Genomic DNA, 27,399 nt, shown 5'->3' with positions numbered 1-27,399 from the left:
AAGATAACACAAAAAGGCAAAAAAAAGTTTCCTGGGAATTCAACTGCATATATTAAGCTATGGTCCTGAAACGGAGTTGTTATGCATAACACAACTCTACGACTGTGAGAAATTGTTAATGTTTCTATGACAATTTATCATTCGGCCCATAACTTATTATGTTTACTTGTTCTGTTCAATGGAAAAAAACATAAATATGTACCTGGTAGTGCGATCGTACCCTTTTGTAGGTTCAAAAACTAAATAATAAATTATTTACAAGATATCCTTTCCTTGGAATGATGGTATGAGACAGTTTGAGAAGATGCCCCACCCCAATTCTGTCCTTTGAAAAGAAATAAATACAAGCACAAATAAGTCACCATTATCAACAAACACTGGGCATACTTTCTGTTTTCTCAACAGCAAAACCCCTCATATAATCGTGACTAAATGATATATAATACTCCTAAAGTTATTTTTGATTTAAAGTGAAAATCTATTTACAAAATAGTCAAAGTCATACAGCATAAAAAGGCAATTCTGGCCCCATGGTATACATATACGATAAAATTTTCACATATAAATTTTCATAATTTGCATCCAAGTGGAATGGTTGAGGAAAATCTGCTGATAACAACATTCACCAAGACTTGAGTTGACTAGCCTGATTATAGGCCAAAACGGAAATATGGTAACATGTCAAAACCATTGGCAGCGAATGAATATACATGGTTATTTGTACAAACATGGAATGCTTACAAATGCTACAGAAAACGGAATAAGGCAGCAATGTTAAACTGATAGATGATAAAATCTGTGAAAGATTCCTTCATTTCATCTTAGATACATACATAAGACCCATTTCTGCATTTAACACATACAAGGGCTTCTATATATATATATATGTATATATTTAATATGTATGTACTGTACATAATTGTCTATCCATGCAGCAAGACAGGCAAATTTCTCAGAGATGAAGAGCAAGTATTTGATGAATTGTTGGGAGTCAGAGTTAGACAGTCCGTCCAGAAACAGGCATATACATGAGGTACATGTATTCTTAAGTCCTTCAGCACAATATTTTCTGCGTAAGTCTGTGACAGGCAACATTGTCCTGTGTTTCATCTGTTTCATCAGGCCAGAGTTCCTCCTTCAAAAACACCTCGCTCACATTGCACAAAGTTAAAATAGTCTGACTAGCACAAAATTGCATTCGCAGCTGCTTGATGAACAGCAGCTGGTTTTCTTCTGCTTCTTGTTCACATTTCTCCCAATTGCTCCATCCAGTTGGGAGACTTGAAATATTCGGGGAGGGCATCGTCCATGCGAGCGATGACTTTGTAGATGGCTTTCTTCCAGGACTGTTCCTGATCCTTTCCTGAACAAATGGCTTTGAAAAATTCTCGAAGTGTGGACTGAACCACTCCACGGAATGACTCTGGGACCTGCAACACAGCAAAAAAACACAGTTTGAAATACATTGGATAAAAAATGAACAAACAAACAAACAAACAAAAATAAAATAAATAAATGAATAAATAGTAAATGAATATCACATAAAATATGACATACAACTGGACATGTAAGGTGGCAGGTTTTTGTTACTGCTAGGAAAGGGTAGAAGTCTAATTCAAAATCCACAAAATTATTTTCATGAAACAAATAAAAATCCCTGAGTAGGTCATGGTTACCTGTCTCTCTTGACTTATAAACACCAAATTTACTTCATTCAAAGCCAGTTTCAAAAGGATTTATCCCAGTAATCAGAAATACACAAGACTCTTTACCTCTAATTCGCTTTGAGGTCAACACACTAACCCTATTGTTCTCCAAGTACCCAGTATTATTAATAACACAGGAAATAGAGTCTATTTTCTTAAGGGGACAGACACAATGCAGTGTGAGTTAACATCCTGGGTCATCTCTAACCCGGATGTCTGATGATCATTTGTCAAATGCGCAAAGCCTAAACGACAGGAAGCCAACAAATCTCACTAACAATTGTTTCCATATCTCTATCTGGGACATTTCCGCAGTCAACTTCACCGAAAAACATTCCCACAACTATCAGAAGAAGTGCAATCTTGGATTATCTCATGAATAAAATTCGCGTTTGAGAATCCAACCACCACTGTTACGCTTTTTCATGAAAAGTATATAAGTAAACATATTGTTTTAAATTCATAATAAATGTGACAGCAAATTACATTAAGGTGTCTGCGTTTGCAATTAATTTTCACAGAAATGAAAAAAACATGCTTTTGGTTTTCATTCATGATCTTAGTTTTCACCCATAGTTCACAAATACAACCAATGTAAGACAGAGAAATCACTGACTACCTCAAGTTTAAGTCAATATGTAGAAAGCAAAAGTCTAAAGTAGGGAGCTAACAAGGCCTGCCTACAGAGGTCTGTAAGCTTGTAGAATTTGATGACAGGCTCAGGTCAGATGTAGGTGACCCGAAGGTGTCATCAAACCACTATTATGACAGGGTGTCTTTCTGCACATTAAATGTCAGGAAGTCACAGACAACACAAAGCTATCTGTAAGATCCCTGTGCTGGAAAAATTCTGTTCCCAGTCAGGCAAAGGGAACAGGGTGAGATACTGACAGTACCCAGTTCTCATTGTCCCTTAACAGCAACCTCTTTTCAAGGTCACCACAAGTTTAAACGCTGACAAGTGCAATGCAGTTGCCATAACATTTGTCACTTCCTTCCCTGGAACTGTTTGGAATTTCAAAAGGTTGCGACCTGGAAACTTCAGGCTTACACAGGTCGCAAGCACAGATGCTAAAAAGAGTGCAGTGGCCTGTGTTTCATATCTGTGTTCAACAATCACACTGGCACATTTCTAGTTCACCAAGTCAATCTCTTATAACCTTTACATCTATTGAAACACATGCTCACACGCATATAAACCAAAATGATCATAACAAAAACCATGACCTCAATTGAAAAAGATTTAACTTCTTTCATCACTTATCACACGATCATTTGCATAATGTTTCAGGATAAAAAAAAAAAACAAACCCATAATGTTACACCTCTGATACTTGTAAAACGATCTATAAAGCTGGTATCCTCTTAAAAGATTTCTATGATTGTGAACTCTCCTTGTTTGTGTAACTGAAGTAAATGTGAAATATTAAAGTAAAACTTCAAAGGATGTATTCAATGCAACATCTTGCTATCACAATAACTGTCATTAGTCCATCTTCAAAAAAAAAATCACTCAAATCTCCACATATCAAAGAGGTAGACGCTTTGGGGAAAAATAACCACTTCTTGAGAAGACAATAAAAAGTGATATCTTGTGTCATGTTTTCTCAACATGATTGGCTGAGGCTGACAGGAAGTGCAACACCTGAGTAGGATGTTTGTAACCTCAGGGCAACTTTCCCCACAAACAAGAACCTATTAACAGGCTGCTGTTACCTGGTTGGTTAATAGGCTGGAATATGTTTATGAGTCTTTTGAAAGACATCAAACAGTGCTGTGTTCAATAAGAGATTACAGAGACATAGACCAACAAAAAAAAACATAATAATAATTTTTTTTTTATGACTTTATCAAATGCAACTGTAACCACTGAACATCATCACATCATGTTTTGAAACACATTGAAATCTAGTTCGCATTTGTCTCCTGGCTAACAATTAAGCATTTTCAATAGACATAGTATCAAATCTAGAAAAAAATTTAGATTCCATTATAAACGAGTGTAATACAACTCTCCCCCCCCCCCCCCCACCTCCCTGACTTTTGATAATGTCCATCAGTATTTGACATCACCTGGGCCAATATTCCTCAACGCCAAAATGGCATTTATGACATAAGGCTACCTGTTTGTCTGATTTCGTTTGGAGACTCAGACAGGCCTTTTGTAACCTGCAATCAATGGCTTGATGTTAATGTAGGGAAATTACAAAATTATTGCCAAGTCTTCACCATAGACAAGACTCTGACCATCATCATCTCTTGAGGGAGCATGGCATAACTTCGTACCATGTTCTCCAGGATGGATACATTTACTTACTTAGACATTAGTCTCTCTATTGACATAGTACTGGCAATGAGACTGATTAGGTAACAGTTGGGAACTCATAAACATATCACAATCGCGTTTATCCTCCCCTGCCTATTGTCCGACCCCATAACCTTAGGTTAGCCAACGCCTTCGCGCTCTAAACCCAATACTTTGATGCATTCAGCTTCTTGTGTATATTCATGAAAGATGTAGCTGTTATCCCTCGCGTGTGTCTTCAATCTGGGTCCATTTTCACCTCTTGGACCCTTTTATTCTGTAGAGTGGCTGAAAATTGCTGCCATTCCAAAAAGCTGAGGTGTGACAACAAGCAGGCTCCATTAGGGCTTCTTCCCTAAGCTCCAAGAAAGACCGGGATCAATTTACAACACCTGATTTAAATAATGGCTAGAGGAAATTGGGCGCATTTCATGCTTTCCTTGGTCCATTGATGAGACGGCCGGGAAGAAAATCTGGCATCTTATCCCACATTACCTGGCTGTGACAAGCTTTAATGCACAGTTAAGGTGGAGACAAGCTGGCGGAGAGTAGACAGGAATCTAGCTAGCGTAACACACTGACAGGCAGAGATTTCAAAGCACAGTACCACCATTTAAGTTTATTTCCCGTAAAACTGATTTATGTAGTCAAAAGCGATGAGATCCGGTTGAAGGTGATGAGGGAGTTTAAGAGAGTCACTGAAGGTTTTAAGACAGTGATCGCTTCAATGAGCACAGGCTGTATTGTGGACATTAACTCTAAACTGTTTTGTATGTTTTGCAAGAGAAAGGCCAGGAAAGTGACCTTCTCCAGTCACAGGACAGATTGAAAATAATTTGGGCCAAAGGGCGTCATTATCTTTTCACTACCACTTTGGTGATTAGTTTTTTTCTCTCGGATCGCTTTCTATAATTTGAAATCTCTTTTGGGTTTGTGCTTGGCCGAGACTGTTTGCTCTCCTATGACAATGATGGATCATGTCTATTCGCTCCGGCTTATTTGGCGAGCAATATCATTTCTGAGCTAGTCTCTCCTCACCATCGGTGCTAAAAACTAATGACAAAGAAATTGCCAGACATCAGAAGATACATGGAAGGTGCAATCAAACACTGCTAAACTGTCGAAGGGAATTGCCACTCAATCGCCCTCACTTCAATACCCAGTGAGCCCCCAATGACGGGGCTGTCCAGGATTAACACTCACAGTCCAACATGTGGTAATAGCTTGGGAAAACGTTAAGGCGTATTGTCTCTTCACAAAGACCCACTAGATCAATATTTGGACAACAAATTTCCATCAGGGCACTGGGCAGTTCCGCAGACAAGATAGACGCCTTTGGATGGGGAGGGACCCCTCATTGTTTTTCTTCAAACCTATTGCTTCAAAACGCAAACATCTGAAGGCGAGAAGCTAGGTTATCATTTCCGACCTCAAGGGGGATGCGCTTTCACGGAAAATGGATTTCGCTTTCTGCTAGATTAGGCCTCAATCGGCCCCATAAAAACGGCGGGCTCTAGGAACATCTGAGGGAGCAGTGTCGATCTAATATCAATTACAGACGCTGCGGGAGGCGACAGCTAAGGCTCTCCGATAGCCCAACCTATAACCCCTACACATTCAAGATGCGATCATTCCCTGGCCGCAGTGTTTGGTCGTAATTACTGTCATTTCCTTCTTGAGTACACAGCAGCATGTGATCTTGAACAGTTTGGAAACAAATTAGTGTTTCTGTTCAATGCAAAGGAAACGGAGAACAGCTGGTTTAAGTGGCTCAGTGTCTTTTGACAAGTCTATTGCTGACAGCCAACGGTGCTAACTGACAAATATGCCCACAAAACAAGAGGAAAATCTGGCAAAGAAATGAGCTGCAAATTGGAAATGCCAGTATGGATAAAAGTTGATAGCAAAAATAATAAAATAAAGGAAGAAATGGAAAAAAGCTTTTCACTCTCAATTAGAAATCTCAATAAACCATTAATGTATAAAGAATGAAAAAGTCTCCAGTAACAATATCTGGTCTTCATCTTATTTCTTTCAGGACAAACGGACAAATATCTGCTATTTAATTCAGCAACTTCTAATGGAATTGATTACCAGATAAATTTCTCTCTGAACAGCAGTTTAGCCTCAGTCTGAGCAAACAATGCAACAGGATACCTTTCCACAAAGTCATGAGCTTTAAAGCAATAAACCTCCTTTGAGACAGAGAAACCTCACACCAAATGCACTACAATATGGTGGCATACCAAGGGCCATAAAGCCAGATAATCAGTTACAAACACATTACATACACACACTCTCCTCAGATTTGGCTGCCATATCACTTAATTGTGCACTCAGGCTGGCAAAATATAACTTAATCGCACATGTTGACTTAAGGGAGATTTTCATGCCAGGGTCGGGGCAGTGCTGCCCATGTGAGGCACACATTCATTCGTATGTGTATACACTTCTTTCCACTCCATTTACAAAATAACGATCTTGTCTTTGGCACATTCAGAGTACCAATACATCCCCTCCCCCCATTACCGCCATCATCAAACAATTTACAAATTTACAGTGGCACGTTTTGCACAGCTCATCTTTCTCCCCGCAGTTATTCTTCGACTGTGTTTACCATCAAGCCAAAATCTAACGAACATCAGGCCTTAGTGGGTTGACATACCATTACCAGTCCATCCTCCAGTGCTCTGGATAGAGCCTCCAACCATTATTAAGGGTGCCAGCATTTTAATAGACTTTGATCAGCCGATAAAACAGCATTGATGTACCTTGATGATTTAACAACTCTCCCCGGGACACTACATCATACTGAAGCTACCTCCTTAATGTTTCAGACTGAGCAAACAGACCAATGGCCGGCTCACAACTATCCAAAGGCATGTGCTACAAACATGGCAAACTACTGTATCATCACAAACAATTCTTAAACTGACCAATCCTTTCGTGCCGTAGCACCAACATGGAGTTTAACTGTCTACAAAGTAGCTATAAACATGAAACTTCTTGGACAACATGTAAAAACACCGGAAAACAAAATATGTCTGCACTAAATCATAAAAGTTTTTTTAACCTCTTCCACATATGAGAAATATGTCTATTGTAAAACTACTTTCCACCTTTTCCCCATATTTTATTTTTGCCCATGCCAGTTCTTTTCAGGACCAGTTTTGCATATGGATACATGTTAAAAGCAAATAAATGAATAAATAATAAATAAATAAATATATGTTAAAATAAATATTCTACAAAATAAAGTCACGACATACACTTTTGATCAAATAGGCTGTAGTTCTCACATTTCAAGAAAAAGAATACTGCAGTGTTAAAAGAAAACCCCATAAAAACAAACAGAACTTACCTCAAGCTGATTGTTTCTATTATAATGGAGATTCAGCACTCTGTACAACTCGGAGTCTGTGGTGACAATCAGATCCTCAGAATTCTTGACTCCCTCAGCCAGAGCTTGACGAGAATACTTCTCCATTTGGATGTAGTAAAACTCTCTGCAAGAATTACAAATCTCATTTTTAGGAACATTTCAGACGATCAAAACCAATCAATGTTTCCAGCAAAGTATATCATTTTATCATTTTTCTGCATCAAAAACTGAACAAATAGTTCCAAATAAACCACCAACAGGAAATTTTGCATTTTCCAACTAATTTTCTCACACAAACTCTAAGCAGTTACTGAAAATCTATCATCACACATGCACTTTTGGAATGAATATTATTATTTCAAAATGCATGCATCAAAAGAATAAAATCTGTCAAACAGAGCATTTGGATAACTTATATTGGTTGCTACACCAGGCAATGTAGACATAAAAATGCTGTTCTGTTGAGGAAGAAGACAACATTGGGCTGTTGGACACTTGTCCTGATGATAGCTATACTTGGTTGCTGACTTAAGAGCGTGGGTAACTGAAATTGTTATAGTCCATCAGCAAATGAAGACAGGGGTTCATCACCGAGGGGACTACTGACATCCCTCTCCACGACCAGACATCAAAATCTCACTTTTTCTTTCCGACTCCGATTAGGAACATGGATTTGCTTTTATTTCACAAACGCTATGTTTAACAGTTGACTTGAGATGGCAGTTTGGTCAAAACAACGCCCATCCTTGCCCTTAGGGAATGGCGTTGATTTTGCAAATAATATCAATACAAACTCAAGACTCTGGGAAAATTAGCCTTGAGGTCCGTTTATGGTAATTATTCCTAATTACCTTATCTTGGGGGATCTTCCTCAGCTATGGAATTATTCAGTCTGGTGCCAAAATGCTAGCTGGGAAATCTAAGCTACCAAAGGAGCGCTAGCTTTCTCTCATCTGCATATTCCCTACTCTCAACTGATGCCATTTGCATTAACTGAAGACATAATCCCGCCATGAGTTACAGACAATGGCAGGACAAGGCCTCCCTCAGATTACACATTTTGATATTTGTAAGCCGTGAGCATAAATCAAAAGATTCCGGGTGAGATATAAGAGGCCCCCAATCTATTGGAGAGTCACCATTCAGCGTGCTTGTTTTCAAGAACGACAGAAAAAATTTGTGTTTCTCTTTGCAACAAAAACTACAATGTTCTTTGGATTTAAAAATAAAACACAAACATTGAGTTTGATATATGCATTGCATTTGACCTGAAATTACGTCCATTTATATGTTGTAACATTTAATGACCATTATTATATGACCCTAAAAATGCACCTTTGTTTGACAAACATTTGGGTCAAACAGAGCATATGTTGATTAATTTTATAAGCACACCAAGGAAAACGTCCCACAGTTTACACTCTCAAAATCTATGAACAGCAGAGCAGTACAGCTTATACGTGTTAAGTTTATATTTGATGGACTTTGAAGAATGCAAGTGGCATGCCAGACAGCACAGCATGCGAGATGTACACATGTAACAGGTGGGGTGTTTAGGTGCAGGCTGAGTTCAATCCTATAACTGGAGCTTGTTGACATATTAGAGAGTGCTGTGTACACTAGTAGGTAGAGAAACATCAGCAGAAAACAAAGACAAAGTGGCAGCTGCTTGATTACTGAGAGTAAATGAAATATTCAGCACCCTGTGGATGGTTATGCAACCCTTAGACAACAGCCTAGTGACCAGCGATACGATTGATATGACAAAGACACAGATGGGGCTAAACAACCACACTAGGTAGGCTCTGTGTGGTCCTTCTACCTATTGTCTAAGGGACTGGCTGGTCAATAACAGGTCATCCATACTGTGCACAAGGAGTCAACCTGTCTAGGACTGTCCCTCCCACCCCCTAACCCTCACCCCAGGAGCACTGGTGTTGGTTGCTCAGAACCAGCCTGCAGACAATAACTTCATCTCTGCAGTTACCATATGTTTGTTGGGGGAAAGCTGCACTGGGCGAAAAAACCCCACAGCTAATGAAGAATCCATTAATAGCTTATAGTATCAATACTGTGGTTAAACAGCTTGTTTTCACGATGGCCAACAATCACCTGATAATCAATAGTCTTTTGAAATTTAGCCGACTGATATGGGAGAAATATACATCCCGCTGAGACTGAAAATTCTGACCATGATCAATGTTTTGAGCTGTCAGAGATGTTAAACAGATGTTTCAAATAATTATAAATTATGCAAAATAACAGCAAAAGGTAGGACAAAGGTGGGGATACTATCAATGGCTCACATACCGCTTCAAAGATTTATAAATACATACATGTATCTATCTTGATATATCTGGCATATTTGTCATGGATATAAATAACAATGAATTCTCAATAAAAAACAATTTTGCAAAAATGGCCCCAGATGTCTGACCATACGTTTGCCTTGTATATCATCAATACAATGATTGAAATCAACAAAACAGCAGTGATGACCATTAGTAAAGTTGTCTGACTTTCCTGCCTCCTTCATCAGAAGAATGCAGACATTCAAGCATAATGTGTCTCTATCATGCAGCCTCTGTGGGACTACTGCAACCACTCCTTGTTTTAATTTTTGACAAAGCAAAGAAATGAAAAGAGAAATGTGAGATTGTAAAATGAGATCCTGGGAAACTCTTAAAAGCAGATTAACTCTCTTACATGTCTTAAACGGATTAACAGAGTTAACAAAAGAGACAATATTTTGAACGTCACACATTTTAAATATTAAACGCTATTATCCTCGCCAGAATCATTCTACTGATTTACTTAAATCATTTATAATCCAAAAAGGACCTTTATTGAAATTAGTGTTTTTTTAAAAATTTGGTTGTTATCGGATATTTAATAACAGCAAACTTTTATTTGCTAAGTGAGGACTGGAAAAGGAACTATTGTCATTTAAGTTGTAAGCACAATGCCACTGCAAACTTCAGAGAATAAACATATAGAGAACTTAGAACAGAATTATGGTTAACCAACTGTAATTATTCCAGCATAATTTGGTCAATAAATCTGAAGGGGATTCAGGCCACCAGTATGATAATCATATCTGAGTGATTAAAATGGAAATGATAAGAAATGAAGGGAGTGGGATGGAGGGTGCTGGTGCAGAAGTGGGCACTCAATGAGTCAGTTATTGGAGGATCTGTCCTGCTTAATGCTAACATCAGGGCTGCCAACTGTTGAAGGCTTTTGGCCCATCTCAACAGACCATTCATCATACAAAAGAAATGTTTGCTGTCAAATTATGGAAGAAATAAAATCTCCAATGCTCCAGTTCTAAATTCACTTCAAGAGCCTGATAGGCTGTAATTATTAAAATAGGATAATAGCCGTAACCATACACGGCTGTTCTTTGTTCAGAAAGAGGAGTGGGCTCTATAATCTTGGGGATGTGAGGTCGCTTTTATAAGGGTGGTGTCAACCAACCAGTCAAGCTGGGTGCAAAGAGACACTTCAGAGCAAATAAAAGTCTCAATCATACCCACTTCTCCACCACAGCTCACTATGATAGTTGGAAAAAAAGCCCCCAACTACATAATAACAAAAAATAGAATGTTACTGCGAGCTCAAATTTTGTGTTGTTAAACCGTAGCTCACAAATCCTTTGAGAAAGATAACCTTGTGGATTCTACATGCAAAACATAAAACCACGGAAAAATGATAGTATTAATTTTAGGAAGTTTATTTTCATTTACCTAGCAAAATAATGTAATTTATGATTTTCATATCCTAAGAATAGTTATTACATAGTGCTTATTTGTAGCTCTTACTGTTATTACTTTCTGATACAGGAAAACTGAGTGTTTTCTCACCTTTTCATTAACACAAACAACCCCAAAAAAAAGGAGCAAAATTAAAAGAAAATTTGAAAGGGTTCCGAAAGCTCAGGTTTTCAAATCAAATAGATCAAATACCAAAGGAGGCAAACCACGTTAGTAATCTCAAATAGGTGAGAACTAGGACCCTGGCTTTTCATTTTCCTAAATGAAGATTTATGAATGCCATTTGTGGCCTGTCAAAATAACAGCTAGCTAAAAGATTGGTGCCCCATTTACGCTTAGAAGATCTCCTCGGCAGCCATGCTTCAAGTCACTAGGGGTACCCACGTGTGAATGTTTCAGACATTTTCTTTCTGTTTCACATTCCTTGGAATTCTTCTGAGACATGAAAAAGCTCTGCGGCCAGCAGCGAAATTGTCAGCAGTGCTGTTACATGGGATTTAACGGGTGTGAAAGGCAACCGAGGTATACGGTTGATGAGGATTCCTGCCAAACACGAGAATTGCATTGAGAACTGTTCCCCTCACACCTTCCTCTCTTCAATCCAATTACGTAAGAAAACTTGGTTAGAAGCAAACCAGTTAATGGCAGTTATTAGGGAAAGACATATACGGTAATGTGGTCTCATGAAGATACGAGAGCTCACTTAAGTGTGCCGAGGGAACAATAGAATTCAGTTTTCTCCTCTATGCCAGCTTGTCTTAGCACCTTTAAGAAACAAACCTAATGGAACATTTCACTATCTTGTAATTAATTATTGGCCATCACTCTAAAATCTCTCATATGTTGTTTTGAATTAACATATAGTCATCAAGTAATGGGCTTCGGGTTTCGGCACTCCCGCTGCAATAACGGTCCTGCTCTTGGACATAACACCCAGAATTAGTTAGTTACACACACCAAAAATTTGAGCGCACAGAAAACCAAGAAACTAGTACTGATACAGCAAAGAATGGTGGGGACAGCCAAGACGACCATTAAACATGAATTACAGCATCCTTTAAACTACTGCACACCTTGCTCCCAAAATGCTACAAACGGCGAACAAAATATGAATATGGCCAGAAGGAATATTACAGCGAAAACTCTAATATTTAACATAAAAGAACACAACATACATCAAAGTGTATGAGTCACCTAAGATGATGAAAGTACATCACAGCACCATATTTAGGATAAAAATTGTTTTATCATTAAAGCTAACTGCACAAGCCTCCTGGAAAATAAAATTCGCCTTCGGGCCATTATAAAACTTCATTCACATTGCTAAAACAGATAATCCAAGACAGGAAAGAAAATAAATTGAAATTTTTTTTTTTTTTGGCACCAGCAGATTACTTTGGTTAGCCTTTTCACTCATATGTGGTGCTTAAGCATTGTTCATTGTCAACCAAGGCAGGATTATTAACTGTAACAATTTACAACAGTGTCAATAAAATTGCAAGATTGTTCTACGGAGACAAATCCGCGTTAAAGTCATGCATGTTAAAAGCCTGAACCAATATGATAGCCCTTGTCTGTTTTATGACACTGCTGGGCAAAATGTCCACCCAAGCCTGAGGAAGACATCAAAATAAATTGCTTTATTACTGTCATTGATAAATTTAATGCCAAATCTGATCAAATTTACAACAGACTGTAAAGTTTCATCACCTTTACCGACCCTTTTTGTGGGACCAAGTCCAAGGATGCTGACTTTGGTACCACAGCACATAAATTTGAGACAGCCCATTTAACCTTCAAACTGCCTTAGGGTCAAGTCAAATTGAGATCATTTGTTAGCTGTATTAGCCACATGTGCTGCACCAGCTAAGGTTATCACAAAATATGTATGGCATACAACTTATATTTAGTTACACTGGATGAAATTTTAGCTTGTGAAGATGTCAACATGCTCAATTCGGGTTAGATATAATTTTTCATCAGATGCAAAAATAGGCCTGCCACTCTGGTGTGAGCTAGTTCAGGTTAAAACACTTCAAGTCCTCCTGTTAAACATTAAGGACTCTTTGCATCTAGGTTACACCCGATGATCCTTTCACATTCTCAACCCTGGCCATAATACAACTGTTGATCTGGTTTTGAAGGTTAAAAACATTTAATGTTAACATATGATGGAGAGAGAGAGAGAGAGAGAGAGAGAGAGAGAGATGGGGAGATAGGAGTGAAGTGTAGGCTGGGAGCTCACTGCTATGAAATCCTCTGGTTCCCAGAGTCAGTCAGATTTACGCCTTTGTAATTACAGAACGGGTCAGCTGAAATTGGGGAATAATTGTGGTAAACACTTGTGGAGAATTCTTGCTGGGGTAATGATATTACGGTCTGATAGCTAGATTCATTGCATCAATTATCTCCTTGCAATACAGGGCCTGGGCTGGGTAGCTGGGCTTTGATCTAATTGGTCAAGGTTACAATAAGGGTTGAACTAAGGAGTGGAAATGAGTGTACGGATGAAGATGTTAACATAGAACAGTGAAAAATAGAGGATGGGAGGAAGCTAAAATGGATAAGTTTTTTTTCTCTCTCTCTTTTTTTGTGGTAAGAATCAATGAAATCATCTCATTATACATATTTTCACATCCATGAAAATCACTTGACACCAATTAAACGACAATAATTATCACTTCTATATTCTCTAATCATTTTTTCCTACACCTTTTCAAGTTATTTCACCACATCGGACTTGCAGGATAGACACAATCACATCTGCATAATTCCTTGCTGCAGCCTACAACTCCCCCCATGTAATTAACACAAGAAAATTGTTACAGACTAATCAGATTCTAGTAACACATTAGGGACATTTTGGAAACATTGTTTCCTGAGGAAATATCATTTTGTAGGCAATGATTTCATAAGCTTGGCCTTTCTACTAGCTAGAAATCTCCAAGGAGACCAATATTAGGCCTAGTTCAGAATCAGTCCATTTTTGCTGTTGTAAACTATTATCTTAGTGGGGTCATTTGTTTAACACTTCTAATCTGTACCATCATGCCTGAAGTTTTATAAATAAGTTTAAAAAAAAATGCATTTATTTTCCTCTTTAACTTGGTAAATTTTTTTGAGTTGCTTAACTTCATTTCATAAATAAAATATTATGGTTTTAGCATAAATAATGGTATATGAGTTATTATATGACAAAACACACAAAGTTAGAAACATCAAATTTTAGACAAATGTGTTAGGAAAGTCGAAAGAATATAATATTGGGTATAACAAGCAATATCTAAAAAAAAAATAAAAGAAATCAGTTTTTTAAATAATACCATGCACATCACTTCTGCGTTGTGCAGAAAAATAACTCAGTGATATTAAATATATGGTGATGTGCTAAGTTAGAAGAGATCTACAGCTGTGTACGTGGGCATCAGCTGGCTGCAGTGCAGAGCTATCATGAGCCAGCAACAAGGGATGTGAGGACAGAAATTCTGCCCTTTAATTCCCCACTAGGAACGAGTGTCAGAAGTGTCGAAATAATGTGTAAGAAAAGCTTAGCGGCGGTCCCCAGAGAGAGGACAAATTATATCGTAGACAATTCACTCCAATGACCACTTAATGACATATAAAAGCACAGGGGAATAAATCATTTCCGTCAGAGGATAATTTCCTTGAAAGTTTGCTGAAGTTGGAGATGAGATCTGCTCACAGCCATTATCTCCCTCGACTGGGGCCACGGGTTGAGCAAATAATAGCGGGAAAATTGCACTGTATCATCTTGCTGCTTGTTGCCATTACTACTATTATCAAGCCAGCACAATCTCTCAGCCCTCCCTTCCCCCTAAACTTCTCCTCTGGCTCTCTAATATGAAAATTGTAATTATTTTTACCAGCTTTTGCCTCCTATCAACAAAATCATCGGGCATATTTGGTCTCCCAGAAACTACACTAGAGTGAAGCACAGTTATAAATGCACTCATGTCAACTTTTGCCTTCCTATATGTGCACATATTTTAATTCATAATTACATAGACACATTAAATCCTGAACTCTGCACACTACCAAATATCAAAAGTTTACACCTATTTTTAAAACTTGGTGTAAAAAATTTCTTAGTACGTACGTATGTATTATCATTTGTAAATCTAGTCTGAATAACAGTATAATCTCACAAGGATGAAAGTTACAGCTTGAACAATGATTGTTATAACGTAGATAGTGTATACTATTAACATGGTTGTTCACATAAACATATGCCGGTGTTCCACAAAAACAGAAACTTCCACTGAAATTGTCTTTCTTACAAGGAAATGGAATTACATGTACTTCCTGATCTCTAATTTCACTCTCGCTCTTCTCAAATTATCTTAGCAATAACAACATTATTCATTATTTAAATTACTGGAAATGAAAACTAAAAGTATATGTAATGTTATTTATATATGCACACATATTGTATTTATTTACATGTGTAGGCCGGGAGCTCACTGGATGAAAAAAAAAATTAAATGAGACAATCTGAAGATATTAACCTTTAACTCTAACTTTGCAAAGAGTTTATAATACAATTTCATCTAATTATCAAGTTGATTCTAGGCAATATGTGTTTCTATTTTCATTTACATTTGTCCCTATATAATAAAGAAAAAACAATCCCTCTGACTTTAACATATATGTGCCCTCAAAACAACAAATCATGCTGTAACCCAGTGACATTTACAAACAAGATCCTGTCATGGATTTGCTCATACAAAAGCCTCAGTATGAATTTCTCCAGCTGTACGAGTTCACCAACATGTCTGTTTTCCTGAAACACTTGTGAGACTCTTGAGAAGTCGTTACTTCCTCCTCTCCCGTCTTGCAGTTTCTTTCTGCGCGTCCGAGATGGGAGTCCGTATCCATGACGAGGATGTCATGAGCTCTGACTAAGTTCTCCACAACAGGAACTTTACTGAGGACACGCGTAGATTCAACTCCAAACACATTTTTTTTTCTTCTCCATATTTAAGACAACTCACCAGCATCTGACATGGAAAGACACATGTTAAGTGTCTACTTGTGACCAAAATATGTCCTGTTGTGTGTATGACCAAAATATGTCATGTTGTATGTATGACCAAAATATGTCCTGTTGTATGTATGACCAAAATATGTCCTGCTGTATGTATGACCAAAATATGTACTATTACTACTAAGGTTTTGTGGTCAAATTGTGTATATAATTAGATCTACTATTTCACGTTCTTTGTTAGTCATATATGTACCTAAAGACTGCACAGCTCATTTTTACTACTATTCCTTAAATTCACATTTTGGAAAACAGTGTCTACCCTCCAATAATTTCAATGTTTGTGAGAAAAAAGAAAAAAAAGAGAAAAATTTAAAAAACAAACAATGTGAGGCTTATTAATACTTTCATTAGAAAATAAAGAGAATGAAAATGTTCCAGATGATACTTTTAACCTGACAAAGGAAAAAAAAAAACAAGGAGAAAGAATGAAGACCTTAGTAAAACATTTTGTAAACTCTTCAAAAGGTCTGATAAATTTCACCAGGGTCAATATCACTGCAATAGTGTGATCCATAGAACTAGCCAGCTGACTGTGGACCATAGCCCGTGGAGGGGTTTGGTAATACTTGGGTCAACAGAGAGGGTTTGGTAACACTTGGGTCAACAGCGAAGGCTCTGCAGTACCTGTCTAACCACCTATCAACATACCACTTAGACCTGGGCCTACACCATGAGCCCGCATAAGCCACAACCACAATGTTACCAGGTACAACCACCAGAAAAAAAAAAAACAGACAAGCTTTGTTTACATGTCTCATCTAAGTCTACAGAGACTGTGTTGGTACAAAGTCAGCCATGACCCCTGCACCAGATCAACACCTTGTTTTCTTCGCATTAATCCGAGGATTTCTCAACTCCGCCCAGTTCGACTCGTGTGGCTCTCCTGGCGAGACAGAGTTCGCGTGGGGAAGTCAAATGCTATTAGTCCCTCATTAGAGGCTTGTTGTGAGGGGGAAATAAATGTAGGTAGTGCTTAGCTGTCTGTACACAGAGCGTTCTAGCGGCGACCTGACACAAGATGGGAGGGGAAGTTGAAACTCTAAGCCCGCCACATCTTCAGACTTACTTTTCCCCAAGTTTCTGGCATTTTCCTAATGCAAATTAGCAGCTTTTCTACCAACGCCTTCCTCTCTCTCCAGACATTCTGGCACAAGCTCCACGTGCTTCCAACAATTACCTTTCTCTAACGAGGGTAAACTTTTAAATGACCGCCTTGACTAATTTCTTCAAACTTTCTAGAGCACGGACTCTGGATTTACGGTGACATTCACCGGTGACACGGGTAACGAGTGTAACATTGTCTTTTATTGTGTAAATTGTTTCCTTGTTACAGTTTTTTTTTTTACACCCACATTAATTTATTTGCAGGGTATTTCTACAGTGTGACCTGCTAATTCTGAAAAATCTAATTTTGACAAAGAAAACCTTAAAGTGAAAGAAAGCTAATATACGAAGTAAAGTTTATCATACAGACAACTGAAAACTACTCCTAAAAATACTTTCATTTATTTTTTTCATATTTTTTAAAGAGTGTTGAAAGGCATTCAAATATCTGAAAACTATGGTGGGCTTAATGAGCCATACTGATGGTATCTAGGAACTCTGATGTCATATCACCTGTTTACCCTAATGTTCACCAGGAGGAATTTTTGAGAACATTATTTCAGTAATCTTTCACTCATGGGTAAAAAGAGTTATTCCAATATTCAGTATCGTGATTAGACTTGAAAACACTTAATGTGACATCAGAGCTCCTAACCTTTGGTAGTATGGTCCATAAAGCCCACCTCAAAATGCAAATGTCTTACAGCCTTTTAACTAATTTCACAAAAATCTAAAAAAATAAATGGTTATGTATGGTTTTCAGTTGTCTATTTAGTGATGCCTACTTCAATTTTTAGAGGTCTTTAAATCCATGGGATGACACAGTTTTCACAGTTTCTGTTATAGCAGCACACTAAAATGATAACAACAAACATCAAAAGGCAAGCTGCTAATCAATATATGAAAAAAACCCAAAAAACAAAAGAAAGAAATTATAGTAAAATATCAGCAGACTTACCTAAAGTTACTGAACCACTTGACAAGCTGTGCTGTGTTGTTCTTGTTGAATTTGATGTCAGGGAAGTACATCTTCAAAATGGCCGAGCTTGGGTACCGGACAAAGAAAAACATCAGCTTGGCCTTGCGTAGGTGCATTGGTGTGAGAGTACTGGTGTAATAATGGTTAAGGTCATATCTAAATCTGACTTCATACACCAAGAATAGAAAAATGCGACACTATATCTTAACTTATTTTTCACAAATGTTATCTGAGCGATAAGACAATTCTTTGTTAGGAAGAAAAAAATGGAAATAAAATTAAATTGTATTAAAATTTTGTATACTGTATACATGAATACAGAACCTAATAAGTAGATTGATAATGAAAGCAATGATGGACATTATCACACAAGGCACTTTCACATGATTACACAATTTCCCAGGAAGAATGTTTACACTATTAAAATAAAATTCTCCATAGTGCTATCTAGTAATGTCAATAAAGGCGCGATAAAAGCTCCTAGCACAATGTGGCTTCATTAGGTCTTCATAATTATGACTACACAAACAGCCAGTAAGAGACATCCATCTTTATGTTCCAAGACGATCTTCAGCTGGTAACTGAATTTGGATAATTATATTTGTTTACACAAGACGGGCTGGCCAAAGCAGACAAAAGAAGACAGAAATTATTTTGCACTGTTGCTAAAACAGTTGGGACGGATCTGAAGAAGTCAGCAAATATTGCCGGCGTGCAAGCCTGAAAGCTAGTGTGAATTCTCTTAATTTTGTCATCATTGTTTCCTGCTGCGCTGTTGAGCTAACCGTGCATGGAGGCATGGTGAACTGCCCAATGAATATTCCCGAACAGGGAACATGACAGGTCAGAAAGAGAAACGGACACAATCTGGATTATGTTGTCCGCGCTTGTAAGCTTACGCCAAACCCCACAAATTAAGAAGCAAATGCTTTGCTCAATACTCCCTTCCACAAGAGAATACAACCGTTTGACCAGATCATCACTTATCACACACTTTTTCTCTCTTAATTCTTTTTTTTTGCACATTCTTTTTTTTTATGAGATTTCCTCATTTCTCACACACTCTCATCTATTCATGGAAAATTCAGAAATATTTCTTTCCTGCCTGAACCATTAGCTAAACCAAACAAAATTCAATTAGAACGGCCGCTGGGGTAACAATGGCTTACTGGGAGAGATGGTTAGCCCTCAAACAAACAGATAGAGAGGGGAGACGACTGTAATAGAGTAGGGGAGAGGGCGCCATCTCCAGAGACCAGTTAAACACTCGCCTCACTTGCCAGTCCTCTGCAGGATGCAGCTTTTGGCAGAGCGACCAACGATAGGCGCAGAATGATGAGCGATTAATTGTGTGCACATCAGAGGTAATGAATACGTCCGGCCAGGAGAGATATTAAAAAGATACAGTGAAAAGAGACAATACTCCCCGGCCGTCGTATTTGTTTACTCCGATTAGAAGGGCTATCCTCTAGCATGATTGGACAAGGGCCCAAGAGATGGCTACGTATTTCGGTATTAGATTCAAACAAATGACTGAACTAAAGAGTACCCTGTAGTCAGCATGTGTTGACAGCGATACCAATCAAATATTTCCTTCATCAGAGAGCTCAGTGGAAAGCGAAATAAGGCTGAGGTGTAGGCTCTCGAAAACCATGAAGTGTCAATAGGGGAAGAGTTAATTGATTGTCCACTCTATACATATTACATGAACAGATTGGTATTATGGAGAGCTTTAGCCAGCTTGCCTATCTACAACCATCAGCAATTAATTGCCGAGATGGGACTTTTATCATCATGGTTAAGACAGCATGGGAATAAGTAATTTCTATCCAATATACCATCAATATGCTTCCAGTCTGCGAACATGTCAGTCCACAAGTAAATGAATGGATTAGGGAGAAAGAAATGTCAAATGATACATGCCTATGCATGCTTGCTGAGAAAGCTACATGTTATGTGCTTGTTTTCATAACTGTTGGCATCATGGCCACAGTCACAAAGATTCTCAGATAAGTAGGAACAACAAAATAAATTTGAAAAAAGTGTTTTGTGGAGGGTAGGATGACACATGTCTGTGACTGGAAAAATATCACCAAAAGTAATATTTTATGCATTTAAAAATGCACTTCTTCCTGGGGCAAATTTTCAGCGCAAATACAATGATTTAAATAATTGTATTTGTGCACAATTTAAATTTTTTTTTCTTTGAAGAATAAAACATTGATAGAAATAATATAAGATATATATATAAGTATCTGATCTTTGTTGGTTAATAAAACTGCTGAAGGGAAGAACACAAAAACTAATTTAAAGTTGTCAAGAAAGTAAACCAAAATGGCAAACTGTTGAAAAAATACTGGTAGATCTTTTGGAACGGGCAACAAATGTCAGTATGTAAATGAGGGTATTTATCAACCCCTATGTGGAAGATGAGTCAATGTAACTATTTTCAAAACAAGTCTGTTATCTTTTGTTCTGAACTGTTTGCTGATCATTTCCATGTCATTCTCAAATGTCATGTATCAAAAGACAGGAATAACTGGGAGATAGTTTTTACCAACGAAAGACAAACAATCAGAACCCAGCCAGGTGATTTCTCATAACAGTCAGTTGGGTTTTCTCCCTCAATTATTTCTACCTCTCTTGCAATTTCAAAACATCTGTCTGCTTTGGAACAACAATCAGACAATTCTCCAGCTTAGTCACTGGTGATAGGTATGGCGAAAAGTTCACAGAAAGCTCTGATGGATGTCTATATTATGCTATATCCATAGCTAAGTAAACAGCCCTTCCTTCTCTATCCTCCATTGTTCTCCCATTGGCTCCTGTCCTACCAGGACAGGCAGTGTTGAAAAAACAATGGTCACAACTAACCTCAAACAAAATTCTATAGAAGACAAGAGTTTTTGTCAACAGCCCTTCTACCTTACTGTCACAGCTTGCCTGATGTCCACAGTGAGAAAGCCAGCCAGCGGAAACGAAAGCAGAAAACAATCAATATCAAACATATGTGCATTTTTTCCTTTTTTACGTCAACACCCATACCCACTACAATCTAAACTGTATTTTGCTAAGTTGTGTGCACAAGATGTCAAGAATGATCGAATGTAAAATTATTCTTAAATCCAAAAACCATATTCAACTCCAGAAAAATAATCTAAAATCACAATGTCAAGATATCCATGCGCATAATATGTGGAGCATCTTCTTCCAGACCTTTCCAAATAAAGATATATTTTAGTAAATTTAAACAACATTTATTATAGGATTTCTTTATCTGGTATTAAAAGGAATAAGAAGTAGAAAGACATTGGTAGCTAGAGATATTTGATACTTTTGTCTACCAGAAAATTAAAGTTGGTCAAATATAGAAAATTATGAGTTATAACTTCATTGTGTGGGTGCAGTAGTGGTTGGCTACTGATTCTTTAACAATGCCACTCATCTTGGCCGATCAGTCAATATCAGCCAGCTCAGATGGCTATTTCTCAATAGCCAAGGTTAAATATTGTTTATTTATTTATTTATTTATTTGATTGGTATTTTATGCCGTACTCAAGAATATTTCACTTATGCGATGGCGGCCAGCATTATGGTGGGAGGAAACCGGGCAGAGCCAGGGGGAAACCCATCTGCAGATTGCTGGATGAGCTTCCCACGCATGGCCGAAGAGGGGGTCAGCATGAGCTGGACTTGAACTCACAGCAACCGCACTGCTGAGAGGCTCCTAAGTCATTACGCTGCGCTAGGACGCTAACCAGCTGAGCCACAGAGGCCCCGGTTAAATATTAAGAAGAAGTTCTGATTTCCTTCCTTAGCCCCGACAGACCAGAGATTGTTTCTAAATTAACAGGTAAATGGCTTTATAAAACTTATAAAACTGGCACATCAGGGAAAACATTTGGCAGGCCTATTACTAAGAGGCTCATTCATTATGTTACATACTAAATTATTTATTAACACCGCTTTAGTGAAATTTCTCCTCTTTAGAATGTCTTTTTCTGTACCTTTCACAGTGGAAAAATTTCATTACTACAAAGAGTATTTTTGTTGGATCTCTTTTCAGCCAAAGTAAGTGTAAAGAAAGTGACTTGTTAATAAAAAAATAAACTAAGAGTAAATACAACAAATAAAAAGTTTTAAGTATAGATGCTAAAGGATCCTGAATACTATGTGTCAACTGATGTATTCCCAGAAGTTGGTTACTTCTGAGAGAAGGGAAAACCAGATTTTAACTTAAAAGGTGCATCGATTTAAAGTTGATTTCATTCCCCAGCCTATTTCTGTGGCCCTCTTCACAGAGAGGTGTTGACAGACCACCTGTCCACAGGGGTAATGAGGCCTGAAGAACACTACATAAAGTAACAACTCCCTGCTGGTGTTAAAGGCAGGTCACACTAAACTGTCCAGGCCATGGAGATTTGACACCTCATTGTTCGTCCTTTAGAAAATGTGACATTGTGTTAGGACAGTGTTGCCAGTCTCCAGAACTTTGATCAGACCCTCTTCCCTCACTAACTAGCCCCCCTTAGTCTCTTAGGGCAAACTTCCACCCTGCTGCAGCTAATAAAGGGCGATCGTTATTGGCAGGGCAGCCTTAAGGCCAGTCAGGCACCCACAATACCTGGCCTTATCCAATCAAATGCCCCTGGGGCAGACTTGATGATATCTGCAATCTTAAAGGGGCTGATCTTAAGAGGGCATATTGTGAAAGAAGCCCTTGAGGTTTCTATCACATTGACAATCTTCTTAAGGAGGCTGGCAGATCTATTCACACTCCTGACACAGCTCAACAATGGGGGCATATGTTCCCCACCGCTTCTCATAAGGTAACGCTTCGCTCCCCACCTAAGTTACCTGAAAGTCAATCTATCTTGCTAATTAAATTTTTTTTTACCTTTGACAAAGACGGTGTTTCAAAGTCAGAAACCGGCAGAAGGTTAAGGTTGCAGAGAAAGAAAAAAAATAAGTCCAAAAAAAAAAAAAAGAGCCTATGAATTCATTAAGTTTGACAGGCCAATGACTGACAACAAAATTTAACCCAATATGAAGACAAATCCGTTAACACAATGTGACACAAAAATGACTAAGAAAAAAATCAACAAAAACAATAAAAATTGTAGCCAGACCTAAGGTAGGGCATATCTAGTTTTTACCTGTAAGTTCTCTGTTACATCAAAGACCAGCCCAAAGCTGTAGTCATAAGGACAATAATGGTTTACATTGTGGGTATTAAAACCCGCACACTGTCGCACAAGATTTGATTTCTTTTATGCATGGATGGTAATTCTGTAAAGATTATTTCTCTCCATGAAAGGAAAAATCCCATTATCTCGATCAATGCCCATTAAGCCTATTACCTGGTATTTTCAGCCGGCACAATTTTACCTTAATCAAGTTTTTATCCATTTAGCGTTACACTACAGCTTTGATTTTTCTGCCAATACATTGAGCCATTGCTTTCTGGGCCGGCACTCCGAAGGTAAGAAATCAAGGCTTCTTTATGTTGTGGACTTATGGAAAATGTTCATTTGAGCTGAAAATGGATTTTTAGCGCGAGTTCCCGAATGGCATCATCCAAGACATGCACATCGGCATTGGCCAGGTGTCAGAGCCTCTCTGATGTTAATGTGATTCTCGTGTTACCTTCCTATTTATACAGGCTCTGTTCTCAGCAGCCTGATTGTTGATAGACTTAAGAAGGAAATCAAGCAGTTAGGTGGCAGTGGTGTGGCCGATAACGCACCAGGAAATTGCTACTTGAACGTATCTCAAAAGACACTGGACTCTTCTCTTTAACGTGTGAAGTAAATTAGTCAATTATCGGGACCCGGCTCCCTGACATAAACATCCATTAGACACAAAAGCTGTAATTATAAAGAACATTTTCAAGTCTGGCCAACACTTTCCCAGCAACTTAGAGACAGGCAAGCTGAAAGAACTGTAGTGTTTGTGTTTCAAAGCCATGGCAACCTTTCTTAGCTCAAGTCCCCCACCCTCAAGAAACCAAAATATGAATTGTAATTAAGAGTGTTTCTGAAAGCTTTTGTCCGGAGTGCTGCCAACCACTTTGTGGCAAACAATAACTGCCACAAAAAATGTTTTCAGAGAGAAAAAAAAGCTAAAGTAAAAATTGGGAAAAAAATGACCGCCAAGGAAACGAACAATAAGGTGAAGAAAAAAATTCAATTTAAAGACACACACTATTGAAAAATAAATTGGATGAACACTGAATATAAACATGTACGAAATTCTCTTTGGAAAATTCTACAGAAGAAATATTGTGAGAAAAAGAAAAAATTAAGTCCATTAATAACCAACATATTTTGCAAAGTCATAGTCTGGCCAGCTAAATAACATGGAAATTATCCCATAATAATTTCAAATTGTGTGTGAGTGACACTGAACTTGTGAAATGAATGTTTTCCACTATATTCAAATTAACGACATGAAAATATTCAGACTTTATAAGTATATAGCTTAAAATACCTACACAGTCATGCATAAGTAAATCTGGATCATTCTTAGATAATGCTTACAATTCTAGAACTTAACACGAAACCTGCACTAACAGCGTGAATAAGATATGCTGATATCACAGATAACTGTCAGTGACTTTATACTGACCATATCTGGGCTATCGTCAAGAGACTCTGATAGCACTGGCAAAATGTACATGTGATGAAGTACATTAACAAGTGTACACTTAATTAAAGTCATACATGTATGTAAAACAACTATAAACCATAAAAAGGATATCATGTGGAAGGAGTCATAAGATGAATCTCCTGGACTGTAGGAGTCCCGCTCACGCTTGCCATTGGACAGGTGCGCCCCCTCGGAGGCGGATATGTGGCTGGCACCTGGTGAGCCCTGGTCTGCATGGAGGGGCGAATGGGTGGTGGACTGGGGGCCTTCGTGGTGGTGGTTGTTGAAGACCTGTTCCTCGTAGAACCTCATAAAGTCTGAGTGCTGTAGGCCTGGGTTAGGGATGGCCACAGATGTGGGTAGCATGGGGAACATGTGAGGATAAGAGGAGGGAGAGTGGCGTCCCAGTCCCATGTCGCTGTGGCTACTCACGGGGACACTCTCCTGCAGCAAGACACGGGCAGCGCGGGGCGACAGGCGGGTGTCGGTCACCTTCGTTCTTTTCTTCTTGGGTGTGTTGACCACTAAGGGCAACGCTTCTGTCTGCTCTGGTTCCACCCCAAACACAAGCGGGTTTGGGTGGTGGACTTGGGTGGGCAAGTAAAAGGGCATGGAAGGGTAGGCTGGCAAGTGGGGGTGATGGTGCCCTCGTGGCAAGTCCATAAAACTTCTTATGGGCGAATCCAAGAAGGACTTGTGGTCAAACCTGTCAAATTTCTCCAATCTCTCTGATTTGTCGCTAACTTTTGGTGTCTTATTGGAATTCTGTTCTTTTTCTTTAAGATTTGAGACGGGACAAGAGTCTTCTGTAAGCTGGGGGAGCACTTCCGTGGGGCGGGGGGACACATGTACTGGCTTATTTTCCTTTTCCACCACTTCAGCATTAGCAGGGCTAAGAATCTCATTTTTCTTGGGCTTCACTTGGGTGTGGCTGAACTTTGTCATGACACCATCAATAGCACTTGCCACAGCATCAGCTATTTTGTATTTAAGCAAACTGGCAAACTCAGTAAAATTGTCCTTTTCTAACATATCTCCAGAGTCTTTTGTATTTTGTCCTGAGTCCTGAGTAAAGTTTGATCTGGCTGTTTGCTTGACCGCAGCACTACTCTCAACTTCTGAAGGTTTAAAATTCAAATTTTTGCACACCACGGCTTCCTCTTTTCTATTACATAACTTATCTGATAAGAAGTCAAAGTACTTACTGTCTCTGCTCGATTTCACGTCTGACTGGGCAATTTCCTTCTCTTCCTCATCGAATAAATCCACATACTGTTTTTGCATTTGTTGTAATGTTTTTTGTACAAACTCTAACTGTTCCTTGAGCTTATCCCTCTCCTCTTGTTTGCGATATTTACTCGAAGAGTGTGGGACATATTTGGAGTCGTGCTGCTGTGGTTGGTACTGTTTGCGTTTCGGTCTCCTCATGTCTGGTGACAGCTGAGATCCCACTTCACCCCCTAAGCCCGAGGGTGAGGGACGCATACTGGTGATGATATTTTCCACCCTTGCCCTTTTTGCCTCCATACTGTCTCCATCCTTGCCTGACTGTCCCATCAAGTCATAGTTATCAGAACTCCAATGTTTGTCTTCACAGCTTCCATCCTTAATCTCAGAGTCCATGGTGTCACCCAAATCCTCGTCACCGTTAAATCGGCAGGTTTCTGTGTAGCTGTCCCTATCCGAGTCACTCTCGCTCTCCACCTGGGTACCAAGTCTCAGGCTTTCCCTCTCCTCCATCATGGATGAGTGGCTGTGAGAACCAGGGTTGTTCTTCAGCAGCTGAGCTATCAAATCACTGTTATCCTGACCGTCACGGCTCACCATAAAACTCTTCAAGCTGTTGTTGTTTTCGCGAAGTTTTTTGTCTTTCTGCTGTAGTATGTCCTTAAGAAGTTTGGATGTCTCCGAAGGAAGCCCTGCCCTGAGCTTATCACAGTGTTTAGGAGGTACACCTGGAGATGTGACCCTCTCTCTGATCAGTTTATCTGTCTGTGGTCCGGCAACGATGGAACACTTGTTGTTATTATCCGTCTGTACATGTACTGGACTTCCCTCATCTGCTGCCCTGCAGCTTCCACCCAATTTCATGTCTCGCTGTGCCGGCTGACAATGAGACACTTCAACTCTATCACCCTCCTCTCTCATAGTAGATAGTCCCTTACCCAGACAACTTCCTGATTGGTGGCCAGAGAGCAGCAGAAGCTCTAGGGTGGGGAGGTACTGTACTATGAGAGGCTGGCTGCTGGGGACACAGTAGTATAAGCTACAGCAACCCTCGCTTCAAGACCAAGGCCAGGCAAGACTGTTGTAAGCAGCACTACTGTCCTTGTTCACAGTCTTTGTGCTGGCTGATAGAGTAATCATAGGGGTTAGATTCCTGATCTTATTTCCACTGTCAGTTGGTATAAAATGACAACACCCTCCCTATACAGCA

General features: G+C 38.8%; 1 protein-coding gene across 1 annotated transcript; it reads right to left on the bottom strand.

Annotated features, from left to right (window-relative positions):
* LOC135466760 (prospero homeobox protein 1-like) lies at positions 1-27,399 on the bottom strand. Its single transcript, XM_064744425.1, has 4 exons — positions 25,074-27,399; positions 18,294-18,448; positions 7,373-7,517; positions 1-1,430 (listed from the first exon to the last, which is right to left on the bottom strand). Exons 1-4 carry the CDS (start codon positions 27,108-27,110, stop codon positions 1,245-1,247), a joined length of 2,523 nt encoding a protein of 840 aa, XP_064600495.1. The 5' UTR covers positions 27,111-27,399; the 3' UTR covers positions 1-1,244.

Source organism: Liolophura sinensis, chromosome 6 (genome assembly GCF_032854445.1).
Source record: "Liolophura sinensis isolate JHLJ2023 chromosome 6, CUHK_Ljap_v2, whole genome shotgun sequence".
Taxonomy (NCBI): Eukaryota; Metazoa; Mollusca; class Polyplacophora; order Chitonida; family Chitonidae; genus Liolophura; species Liolophura sinensis.
Note: the sequence above shows the minus strand (reverse complement) of the source record. Positions and strands in the feature narration are given on the sequence as shown.

What these genes read in the sequence shown, in the direction of transcription:
- LOC135466760 (XM_064744425.1), bottom strand. Translation starts at nt 27,110, where the DNA reads ATGAGAGAGGAGGGTGATAGAGTTGAAGTGTCTCATTGTCAGCCGGCA. An exon ending in AAGTGGTTCAGTAACTTTAG is followed by an intron (nt 7,518 to 18,293) that starts GTAAGTCTGCTG and finishes TAATTCTTGCAG; the next exon opens with AGAGTTTTACTACATCCAAA. An exon ending in ATAGAAACAATCAGCTTGAG is followed by an intron (nt 1,431 to 7,372) that starts GTAAGTTCTGTT and finishes GCTGTGTTGCAG; the next exon opens with GTCCCAGAGTCATTCCGTGG.